Source organism: Haliotis rufescens, unplaced genomic scaffold, assembly GCF_023055435.1.
Source record: "Haliotis rufescens isolate VD_foot unplaced genomic scaffold, xgHalRufe1.0.p SCAF_23, whole genome shotgun sequence".
NCBI classification, from domain to species: Eukaryota; Metazoa; Mollusca; class Gastropoda; order Lepetellida; family Haliotidae; genus Haliotis; species Haliotis rufescens.
The window spans coordinates 3,951,165-3,964,494 of record NW_025963924.1 but is presented as its reverse complement, the minus strand read 5'-3'; the positions used below and the strand labels follow the sequence as shown (position 1 = coordinate 3,964,494).

General features: G+C 40.2%; 1 protein-coding gene across 1 annotated transcript in view; it reads right to left on the bottom strand.

The window, feature by feature from the left end:
- Positions 1 to 13,330, bottom strand: part of LOC124116075 (putative carbonic anhydrase-like protein 1) — a 155,009-nt gene that overhangs the window by 31,604 nt on the left and 110,075 nt on the right. The window contains exon 4 of the mRNA XM_046477285.2: positions 6,138 to 6,329. Coding sequence (XP_046333241.1) covers positions 6,138 to 6,329 — 192 coding nt within the window. The remainder of the gene's footprint in view (positions 1 to 6,137; positions 6,330 to 13,330) is intronic.

Here is a 13,330-nt window from a genome sequence, read left to right as displayed (position 1 = left end):
TGTAGAACCTGTTCTATTTTATGGTGCTGGCATTTGGGGTTTGAATAAGTATAAGGAAGTAGAAATAATTCAAAATAAGGCTTGTCGTTTGTTTCTAGGCGTAAGAAAAAATGCCCCAGTTACTGCTATTAGGGGGGACATGGGCCTGTGTTCTGTTAAAGTGTCACAGCATGTTGAATGCTTTAGATTATATTTCAGAATTCAGAATATGCAGGCCCATCATCTCCCTCTTATCATTCATAATTGGTCCAAAATCCGATCACAATCCTAGGATAAAAAAATCGTAAATATTTTAGCTCACTATAATTTGTCATATTTACCTTATTGTGGATACAGCATTAAACAGTGTGTTGACCGTGTAAAGTGTTTCTTAACTGCTGAAGATTGTGATATGTGGTATACTGCGCTTTGGAATGACAAGAATAATCCAAATGGCAATAAATTACGCACATACAGAATGTACAAATCATCACCTACTGCTGAGCGTTATTTATGTCATGTACGTTTAAGAGATCATCGAAGACTTTTAGCATCGTTTCGATGTGGTATTTTACCTTTACATGTTGAGACCGGCCGTTACGCCAAGCCACCTACCCCACTGTTGGATAGGACTTGTAAATATTGTCACGCCAATCCTACTAATGATCATGTAAATTATGTTGAAGATGAATGTCACTTTTTAATAGAATGTCCATTTTATGATGATTTAAGATACAACTTCAGTAGATAATGCATTTCATTATATGAGTAGTTTAGAAAAGTTTATTTTTATTATGAACGAAGAATCACTTCAATGTATTTTAGCCAAATCAATTTACAACATGGTTAAAAGAAGGCAATTTCATTTTTAAGCCAAGTATGTATGTATGACTTGTATGACTGTTATGTATGTATGTATATATACAGTTATTACATTATGAGCATCGATCAATGTAACTGAGATATGAAGAATGAGTGAGTGTGGTTTTACGCCGCTTTTAGCACTATTCCAGCAATATCACGGCGGGGACACCAGAAATGGGCTTCACAAAATGTACCCATGTCGGGAATCGAACCCGGGTCTTCGGCGTGACGAGCGAACGCTTTAACCACTAGGCTACCCGACCGCCCCGAGATATGAAGACATGTCAGCGAGTCTGACCACCCCGATCCCGTCAGTCAGTTCTTGCGACAAGCATGGGCTGCTTAAGGCCAATTCTAACCTGGATCCTCGCGGGTCTTATATCAGTTGTCTTAAGGTCGAAAGTGTAAGAAGGAGAAAAGACTAGCGGTCAGCAATTTTAACACATCTGATCATTTTCATCTGAACATGTCGAGTAGGCCCAAAAGGGTCTTAGCCAACCACCTCCTGTACATGTACACGAGAATTGATGATACAGGTTGAAAAATCACATCTTCTTGTTCCACTCAAGAGACCGGTGCCTATTAGAATAAAGTATTGATATTGGCAAGGGAGTTTAAGACATCACGTTATTCTAATTGAAGATGTGAAATCCATTATCTGGTGGCATTATTCAGACTAACTGTAGCATGTTCTGTTAATACCCTCATTACTCTTATTACGTTATCAACTGTAATTGGTTAGGCTCGTCACATGACCCTAGCTTCCTGTCTGGTTATTCACGCACACGCGCAGTCCTATACCTAACGACCACGTCTTCGGTAGTTACCGTACACGACCATAGTGCGGACAAAACAAAATCAGTTGCGCGTAAAAACGACATGAAAATTGATCAATAAAAGATACGAATAAAATTCAGCAGCACAGTTTCTTTGGAAGCCTCGTGTGTCCCGTGTTTCAAGTATCACACGTGATGGGAATCCGATGAGATGAAGCGCCAATGCTACCATGGTTATAAGAGAGAGTATTAACTTCTTTATGAATTCCCCCAAACACCGAACCCCGTTCTTCCTATCTGCCGAACTGCGGAACAATACTCCCCGGGTAACTTGGATTTATATTTTCAGCTATTTCCAGGATAATTAGGTTAGGAGAATTTGATGGGTAGTTACTCCTTGGCAGATGCAATTTGCACGGACATTTTGTGCATGGAATTCCACGGCCTGTATTATTTAGACATAAATAGCGATGGAAGGGTCGCGGATTGACAGGTTCATTGTAACCCAAGGAGCGTTATTACCCGTCTCAGTGGTGGAGCTGTTGCCGTTACCGAGGTTGGGACAGCTTCATATATTAACCGGGATGCGTGGACGGTGAAAGTGTTGCCAGGGTCATCATCGCCCTTTAAAACAGCTTCCCAAGGCTGCGTCTTCATCTTGTATAGAAAATGGGTCGCCGAGTTGTCTCCCCTGCAGATATACAGCGTTTTACTTGCCGCTTAATCCTCTCCAGTCCGAACATAAAACTGAAGTAAATCACTTCAAGAGGATGTTGTTCCATCACGTTTAAAGTTTACATCAATATTTATGCTTAAAGAACTAACGGTAAAACTCGGTTAGGTTGGCAGCTCATTATAACGGTAACGTGACCTCTAGGGATGGTTTATTAATGCATTTGATCTGAAATATAAAACCCGACCCAAAATGGATTTTTTTCGTAATTTTGAATGACAAGTAGGTTATGTTGATAACAAGCAGGGCAGATATGGATTTGTTATTATCATGTTCTTTCCGAGGAGGACCCTGCTTTGTCTTAATTTCAGCCGTAATGTTTTGCACACTTTAACCTCCCGAAGATAACTGCCCATTACGATCTCCGATGGAAATAGCTAGGTGATTAGCGACGGCTTAAAACTCAAAAACTAGTTACGTGTGGCGACCAAATCAGTCATCAAAACAATTTTGAATAGAAATTGGCTATCAGCATGAGCAAGACGTGATAACAATATGTTTATTGATCTCACCCGACTTGGCAGGGAAGTGAAACGTTGACACAGTCGCCGATAACCCCATCTTGGTTAAATAAGGTGACTTTGTGTGATGAAACGTTAACACAGTCGCCGATAACCCCATCTTGGTTAAATAAGGTGACTTTGTGTGATGAAACCTTAACACAGTCGCCGATAACCCCATCTTGGTTAAATAAGGTGACTTTGTGTGATGAAACGTTAACACAGTCGCCGATAACCCCATCTTGGTTAAATAAGGTGACTTTGTGTGATGAAACGTTAACACAGTCGCCGATAACCCCATCTTGGTTAAATAAGGTGACTTTGTGTGATGAAACGTTGACACGAAGGACGTTCGGGTGAATGAGTTTGGGCGAGTGTGTTTATGGGTGGTTGAAGAGTGAATAAGTGAGGGGCGAGTAAGGACTAGAGATGATTGATGAGAGAGATGGTGAGGAGCGAGTGAGATATTGAGATGATTGATGAGAGAGATGGTGAGGAGCGAGTGAGACACTGAGATGATTGATGAAGAGTTGGTTAGGTGCGAGTGAGACATTGTGAGTGAGTATTTGAGATGATTGATTAACGAGGGGAGAGTGAGTATTTGAGATGATTGATTAACGAGGGGAGAGTGAGTATTTGAGATGATTGATTAAAGAGTGGAGAGTGAGTTTTTGAGATGATTGATTAACGAAGGGAGAGTGAGTATTTGAGATGATTGATTAACGAAGGGGAGAGTGAGTATTTGAGATGATTGATTAAAGAGGGGAGAGTGAGTATTTGAGATGATTGATTAAAGAGGGGAGAGTGAGTATTTGAGATGATTGATTAAAGAGGGGAGAGTGAGTATGTGAGATGATTGATTAAAGAGGGGAGAGTGAGTATTTGAGATGATTGATTAACGAAGAGGAGAGTGATTTTTTTAGATGATGGATTAACGAGGGGAGAGTGAGTTTTTGAGATGTTTGATTAAAGAGGGGGGAGTGAGTATTTGAGATGTTTGATTAAAGAGGGGAGAGTGAGTATTTGAGATGATTGATTAAAGAGGGGAGAGTGAGTTTTTGAGATGATTGATTAAAGAGGGGAGAGTGAATATTTGAGATGTTTGATTAAAGAGGGGAGAGTGAGTATTTGAGATGTTTGATTAAAGAGGGGAGAGTGAGTTTTTGAGATGATTGATTAAAGAGGGGAGAGTGAGTATTTGAGATGTTTGATTAAAGAGGGGAGAGTGAGTATTTGAGATGATGGATTAACGAGGGGAGAGTGAGTTTTTGAGATGATTGATTAAAGAGGGGAGAGTGAGTATTTGAGATGATGGATTAACGAGGGGAGAGTGAGTATTTGAGATGTTTGATTAAAGAGGGGAGAGTGAGTATTTGAGATGTTTGATTAAAGAGGGGAGAGTGAGTTTTTGAGATGATTGATTAAAGAGGGGAGAGTGAGTATTTGAGATGATGGATTAACGAGGGGAGAGTGAGTATTTGAGATGTTTGATTAAAGAGGGGAGAGTGAGTTTTTGAGATGATTGATTAAAGAGGGGAGAGTGAGTATTTGAGATGTTTGATTAAAGAGGGGAGAGTGAGTATTTGAGATGATGGATTAACGAGGGGAGAGTGAGTTTTTGAGATGATTGATTAAAGAGGGGAGAGTGAGTATTTGAGATGATGGATTAACGAGGGGAGAGTGAGTATTTGAGATGATTGATTAAAGAGGGGAGAGTGAGTATTTGAGATGTTTGATTAAAGAGGGGAGAGTGAGTATTTGAGATGATTGATTAAAGAGGGGAGAGTGAGTATTTGAGATGATTGATTAACGAGGGGAGAGTGAGTATTTGAGATGTTTGATTAAAGAGGGGAGAGTGAGTATTTGAGATGTTTGATAAAGGGGGGAGAGTGAGTATTTGAGATGATGGATTAACGAGGGGAGAGTGAGTATTTGAGATGTTTGATTAAAGAGGGGAGAGTGAGTATTTGAGATGATTGATTAAAGAGGGGAGAGTGAGTATTTGAGATGTTTGATTAAAGAGGGGAGAGTGAGTATTTGAGATGATTGATTAAAGAGGGGAGAGTGAGTATTTGAGATGTTTGATTAAAGAGGGGAGAGTGAGTATTTGAGATGATTGATTAACGAAGGGGAGAGTGTGTTTTTTAGCAGCATTATCGACTGCAGTTTATTGTTTTATATAAGATACAGGATAACTCGTAAAGAACAATAAAGAACGAAGCGTGGTTTATTTACCGATAAAACATTGTTCTATCATGACTTCATTTCTGGAAATTCGAACATGCGCTCGCAACTTGATGACGTCGTTTATTGGGGGACTTCCTCCACCCATTTTGTGAATCGATCCCGGTTTTAGGTCTAGACGAACTAAAGCTTTAACTGTCATTAATGCTCTAATTGCATGACAAAAGTTCGAGCATCGTAAGGCTGGCTGCTGTGGTTAGCGTTATTTCTAATCTTGTAAAATAAAGCGACATAGTCGTTTCCATATCCAATAAAAGTCAATTGTTCGATTCCGACTATATCATGAGCATGAATCACTATCAAAAGTAATGATACCAGGTGTTCGCGAAAAGGTGAGCGTATCCTGCCCCACCCGGTGGTAACCGTCACAAACACATGCAAAGGCAAGTCAATTGTTCGCCTAAAAAAACACGGGGACATCTGGTACAAGTCAAAATAGGGAATTGCCTCGAACATCATTTTTGTCACTGTCCTCCACATGCCTTAGATAAAACTTTTTGAAAGCTTTACTGATGCCTTGAATGTTGTAACCTCTATCAAACAGCTTCTGAGCAAGAGTCGTATGACGCTCTTTGAAATCTTGGTAGAAAGAGCCAGCTCGATGGTATCTCAAAAGTTGTGAAAGTTGTATCTCCAAAGCCTGGAGCTGCTGGAATATTGCAAGACTTGAAGAGAAAGTTGACTATTGTCATGCAGTTTTGTGGAGAGTGTTATTTTACTCTGAATCTTTATGCATAGATCTCAATATGAAACAGATGAGGCGGTCTCACTGGTCTCCTTTATTTCTAGTTCAGGAGGGTAAATCAGTGAAGGGAAATGGCTATTTGATTGTTATTGAACGATATCAGATCATGCCTTTTCAAATCAGGACAAGGACAAGGACAAGGACTAACTAACACAAAGGTGATAACACTTCCTCTCTTAGGACAAAACGTCGAGCGATTCTGAAGTTCTAGTAATAATATTTTATTCGTGGATTTATGACTGTTATTAAGGTATATGTATGCTCATGTCAAACATTGGTAGAATTCTTGCACTCACCTCTGCTGAAAATGGCGTCCCTTCAATCGTATGTTCTGAGCCGTGGTCATCCTCGCTACCGAAGTGTAGTTTTATTTGCGCCACCCTGTAGTGATACATCAGAGGGCCGTCGCTGATGTTGAGGGAGCTGTAGCTGGACTCGTCCACAACCAGGGTAACGTCGCGCCCTGTGTTCACCAGCGTCCCGTGAATCTGGAAGCAGGATGTCGAGTGTAAGGGTATGCTCTAGTCGTAACTCATTACGGTATAGTTCGTTTGTATGTTACCGTATTTGACGTAATAAGCGCCCCGCTCTAATAAGCGCCCACGGCGATATTTGCTAATATACTGGCTAGTGGACAATCCCAATTAGCACCCCTTCCGATTGATAAATGTACACAAGACTGTTTATTCGTTCATGATACGTTTGTTATAGGCACCCTTAATTATGGGCAATTAAATTCTGGAAAATATATCTACGATACGCTTTAAGCAATACTCCAGGGTGAACACTAAACAATGAGCTTCACACAGTGTACCCATTTGGGGAAACGAACCTGGGCCTACGGCGTGACGAGCTAACGCCTTAACCATAAGAGTACTAACCGGCCACCGATCAAATATTGGTAACCAAATCACCATACCAACCAGCATTTACACATGGTAAGAAGAAACCAGTTTCATTTATGTCTTAATTAAGATGATATCAACTCTAGGCTGCATGTAGTCACTACGATGTAACCATTGCTGCGTACCTTAACACGAGACTCCATGATAACTGAAAGACATTCAAACAATGATACCCTGGTCAAGCTCAACAATTACTCCAAGATGTTCGTACACGATACCACGGGGGTCTCACCCTGCAAGCATCGTGTCTTAATTGGATTCGACACAATCCTGTAATCATACGTATTGTAAATATACGCACAAAAACAACTTCAAGTAACAAGAATAGGCGAAACATACAGATGAAAGAACTCGGATCGTTAAACAAGATCGTATTCGGTTGCAGATGACCGACAGAGAACCAGACATGAGTTACACAGCGTCCACTGGGGCTGGCACATGTACGCCCAGGAAACAGTAATTACTCTCAAAGGAGCATATTTGCTTAGAAAAACCTGTAATTTATTCAATAATTGGCATAGAACGACGTAATCCTCAAACAGGCGGCTATGTAATTGTGCTTCAGATTGCCAAACGGGAGATGTGCGCTGCCATAATCAATTACAATATAAAGCATCAGGGCTTTTTCTTAAAGGATTCCTCCAAAAGACGCCAAGCGATGCTCGGAGTTTAGTTTTGACGTCCTTGCCTTTGATCATTATCGGCATAAGAAAACACAAGGCTTTGGCAAAAACGAATATTCCAACCATAAGTTCAGAGTTTGCTTTGACGATAGTTTTTTTCAGGCTCAACAGGTCGATAGATTGTAATAAGGTTTTGGCTTCTCTCGAAATAAATGTCCGGTCGTTTCATTTTACTATGAAATTTTGTCATTAAGTTTGAAAAAATAATGTCCGTTTGATGTGTTTTTGAAACATTGAATCGTGTTTGTGAATAAAACCCTTTGCATGATTTAGATGGAACGAGATGTTCCTTGACTGACAAAGAAGTTGTATGTGCGGTAATGTAATTGACTGTTCTGTCTGCAACACAACAGGGTTTTTTCATCAACAGGATCATGATGCCTAAGAACAAGAAGGTCGCAATGGTTAAGTCTGGAAATAACTGTCGCATACGTAGTCGCTGTGTTGAGTTGCGTCCCTTTGGCACTCCAGGAACCTATGATGGTGAGTTCTAATCCCGGTTCGCCCTGATTATGTTTTGAGGTTTGTCAGCACCATACCCATGGCCGCCGTTTCACAACACTGGTAAATGTCTAAATCCTGCATCACTTTGGGCTTTCCTCTCACAGCGGCGTTGAACCAAACGCATTCACTCTATTGCAGTTAATGTACGTCAAACAGTGAAGAATGCTATTTAACAAATGGCCTGTACCTTCTGCTGATATGATTCTCAGAACATGATTAGGAACCCTGTATGGCAGAAAATGAAGGCTAGAAAAAAGTCAAGTCGTTGATATGTTGATATACGGTGGAATAACCTCAGCTTGAAAGAGAGGAAGAAGTTGAGTCCGGCCTTCTTTAGTGGGTCGTAATTTTGTGTCTTAGAATGACAAGGCCATTAAATCTCTGATCTATTTATTGCCAATGACAACAGCTAACCCCAACCCCAGCTGCGTTGTAATATAACGTGGAACAGGATTCTTGACACAGACGAGCTAAACACGAAACCAACAACCAGAGAGCAACCTGTATTACCTTCCCCAAAGTAGCTACTGTCAAACCGATTGCAATAAAATCGTTGATGAAAGGATTGGTTATGATTGAGATGGGTATCAACTAACATACCGATATTTTGTTCTGTACGTACATACAACTCTATGAGACTTCAATCTACGCAAAACATAAAAGTTCCAGCTCAAAGCTGATGAATCAGTAATGTTTTTGGTAGTGTGCTTGGGAACTTAAGCATTCATTTGTGGAGTTATCATTTGGTTAATGCAACATTAAGCTTAATAGGATGAAGATGGTTAAAGTCAAAGCGGCATATTGATTTCAAGAGCATCATTGAAAGGATGGCATTTCTCAAGGGGAAGTTCACGGCTTATCAAAGAATGAACGTAAGGTGACCTGAAAGCGTTGTAGGTTTGATGAAGTGATGATGGTTTTAAGGTCGCATTCAAGATGATTGCACTTCTGCAGAGACGTGTATATATCTGTATGTGTAACTGCTTATACTAGTCCAGACTTAAGATAGCCCACTTAGAAACCATACCGCAGTTTAACATGGATACCCCACTCAGACACAGTGTACTAACTTGTATTTGTTTATCCCCTAATGACAAACGCCAGACAGGGTAACAACGAATACCATCTTCTAACCCCATTTGGAATGACGTGGTCAGGGGACTGAACCACCGACACTCTACTATGCTCCTTCAAATGTCATCATACCGTTGGGGGGCGGTCGGGTAGCCTAGTGGTTAAAGCGTTCGCTCGTCACGTCGAAGACCCGGGTTCGATTCCCGACATGGGTACAATGTGTGAAGCCCATTTCTGGTGTCCCCCGCCGTGATATTGCTGGAATATTGCTAAAATCGGTTGACTGAGGGGTTGAGTTTGGATTAGTGAAGCTTAGAAGACTATTTCAGGATGTGACTGCATGTGGAAGGAACAACCCTCAGTTGTGAGTGTTTACCACAAGCGTGTTTACCACTTTGATGAAACCCAAAACTACAGGTTTGGTGCTGCCAAACCGAAAAGCATATCAGGATGAATGTTAATTGGATGTGAAGCCACGGCCACGGCCACGGCGCACCTATGACATGTACAGTATTCACTGATCTAGTGATCTGATTGAGTAAGTTGGATTTTACATCTCTTTTTTAGCAATATTCCAGCAATATCACAGCGGGGACACCGAAAAAAGCTTCAAACATTGTACCCATGTGGGGAATCGAACCTGGGCCTTCGGCGTGACGAGCGATCACTTTAACCTCAAGACTACCAAACCTTCCACTGATCAAGTGATAGACATTAAATCACAATACCAACCAGCAATCACCCATAGTAAGTAGAAACCAGTTTTATTTATGTCTTAATTTAGACGACATCAACGCTGGGCTGCAAGCAGCCACTACGATATGTTAATCGCTGCATACCTTAACACGAGACGGGGACACGGGTGGCCCAGCCCTCTAAGGCGCCGCAATTCGATGTGCAGATTTGCGTCCCTTGGGCACGCCAGAAACCTATGATTGTGGGTTCGAATCCCGGCTCGCCCCGATTATGTATCTAGGTTTGTCAGCACATACTGTGCTCGTGGGTTTCACCGAAGTGGTAAACGTCTAAGACCTGCATCACTTCGGGCTTTCCTCCCACATTAAGCTGACACGCCGTGATATAACTGGAATACTGTTAAAAGCGGCGTTAAACACAAGTCACTCACTTAACGCGAGACTGCATGATAACTGCTAGACATAATTAAAACGATGATTCCCTTGTCAAGCTCAACAATTATTCCAAGATGTTCGTTCACGATACCATGGAGGTCTTTCCCGGCAAATATTATTTCTTGTCTTAATTGGACTCGACACAATCCTGTTATCATACACGTTGTAAATATACGCACAAAAACTACGAAGTAATAGCAATAAGCGAATCATACCGATGAAAAACCTTGGATCGTTAAAGGAGATGGCATTTGATTGCAGATGATGCAGGAATTTTGCGCAGCGAGGACAGAGAACCAGATATGAGTTACACAGCGTCCACTGAGGCTTGAATATGTAAGATCAGGAAACGATAATTACTCTCAAAGGACCGTATTTGCTTAGAAAAACCTGTAAACAGACGGCTATGTAATTGTGCTTCAGATTCTAAACTGGAAATGTGCGCTCCACATATCACAATATACTACATACACTACTATATATTTCAATATAAAGCATTAGGGTTTTTTCTTCAAGGATTCACTTAAAAGACGCCCAGCGTTGCTCGGAGTCAAGATTTGACGTTCTCCCTTTGAACAATATCGTCACAAGAAAACACAAGGCTTTGGCTTTGACGAAAACCTTTTCTTCTCAAACAGGTCGATAGATCGTAATGAGGTTTTGGCTTCTGTCGAAATAAATGTCCAGTCGTTTCATTTCACAATGACAATTTTGTCATTATGTTTGCAAACATGATGTCAGTTCAATGCGTTTTTGAAACATTGAATCGTGTTTATGTGGGGGATCCCTTTGCATGATTTAGATGGAACGAGATGTTTCTTGACTTACAAAGAAACCGGTATGAGCGGTAATTTAATTGGCTGTTCTGTCTACAACACAACATAAATTTTTTATCACCAGGTACATGGTGTTCAAGAACACGAGGAATGCAATGGTGAAGTCTGGAAATAACTGCTTCCTATTTGAGACAGCAGTCTTCAGTTGCATACGAAAGTCGCAGTGTTATTGGCTGTGGTGAGTTACGTCCCTTGGGAATATAGACTCATGTTTTAAGGCCATAACCTTACGAACTTCTTCTCATGTAAACATGGTGTGAGACAAGGAGAAAACTTATGTCCGGTTTTGTTTGCTACGTTTGTAAATGCCCATGAAACAATTCTTTATGAGGATGTTTGTGCTGGTGTAAAATTACATCCTAGTGATTACCATAACCGTCTGGAAAACTTGATAGCTCTTTTTCCATTGTTACATACCGACGATACGGCTCTATAATCCTACGATCCTACTGATTTCCAGATTATGTTAGATTCAATCCATAGGTATAGTGTTAGTTGGAAGCTTAACACGAATTCTTTGAAGATAATGATACTTGACGGGACTAAAATGGATTATGTGCAAGCCTCCAAATTTGGTAATGATATTATAGATAATGTTGACTATTCCAATACCTTAGACGTCACCTTTCATAAAACTAACAAATTAACTAACTAAGCAAATACGAAATGAAAATGGAACCAAAGCTATGCTTTTCGTTTTAAGCCAGGTAGATAACTGAATCTGTCTGTTGACTGTATTTTAAGGTGAGGTGAAATTGGGTTTAACGTCGCGTCCAAGATAATTGCACTTATATAGCGACGTGCATGCACGTGTATGTGTGTGTGTGGCTGCTTGTACTAGTCCGGACTGATGCCGATTTATAGTGCTAGCTCACTGAGATACCATGCCGCAGTTTAACATGAATACCCCACTCAGACACAGTATACTGACTCCGAGCCGACCAGTCCTTGTTTTAGCCCCTTAATGCCGAGGGCCAGACAGGGTAACAACAAGTACAATCTTTTAACGTCTTTTTGTATGACGCGGCCCGGGATCGAACCCTGGACCTTCCGCCCTCCGGGCGGACGCTCTACCACAAGACCACGGAGGCGGTCGACTGTATTTTAAGACTTTTTGATAATTTAGTTACTCCCCTCTTCGTTATGGTTCGAAAGTATGTGGTTTTGAAAATGTATCTTGTGTTGAAAATATACATGAATGATTCCTTGTATATTTATGTTCACTTAGGAAAGGTACTCCTAATTTTATAATTTATTGAGAACTTGGTAGATACCCACTTGCCAACCTAGTTATAAGCAGATTATTTCTTTTTGGGTAAACTCTTAACTTAAAAAGCCTCAAAACTATCTCTGTAAGTGTAGTAACTTATATATAAGGACACTATTTAGGGGAAATATAATCACAAATGGATAACTTGCATAAAAGGCATTTTTAACCAACCAGGATTAAGTTATGTATAGACATCACAGAACTTTTAAAGTACTTCTCTGTTAAAAATGCTGGTCAATTCTCAATTGAAATATATCTATAAGCAAACATGGTTAGCAAATTCTAGAAAATTCGTCGAAAGGGGTAACAGATAAAATTATGAAACTCCAGATATAAAATGTGAGCAGTACTTATTGTATTTGCAAGAACCTAACTGGAAAATTTTATTAAAATTCAGGACGTCAAATAACTATCTGCCGGTTGAGACCGGAAGATGGAAAAATATCCTCGTAATTGATCGGAAATGTAACCTATGCAATCTCGAAGATGTCGGAGATGAAATTCACCACCTATTTGTATGCCAGTCATTGGAACATGATAGGGAAGGTTTTGTTCATGAATATGTTACACCAAATGTAAACAAAATGACTTATCTCTCTAATAGCTCAAACGTGAGAATACCGAGAAAACTGTATAAGTTTTGCAATAAAATTATGGCTACATTCAGAAAACACCGTACTACTCTATATGCTTTATGTATTTTGTATGCATATATTTGTTGCCACCAAGCGCAGAACTACACATGTATATGACTTGTACATAATGTAGTTTATTATAGCATTGTACATATTGTACCTCTTATGCTACAGACAGGCCTGAGTGTAATAAAGGTCAGTTCAGTTCAGGAAAAACAGAATATTCCAACCATAAGTTCGAGACCATTTTCATTGACGATATGTTTTTTAGGCTGAACAGGTCGATAGATTGTAATAAGGTTTGGGCTTCTGTCGAAATAAATGTCCAGTCGTTTCAATTTACTATGAAATTTTGTCATTATGTTTGAAAAAATAATGTCCGTTTGGTGTGTTTTTGAAACATTGAATCGTGTTTGTGAATAAAACCCTTTGCATGATTTAGATTGAACGAG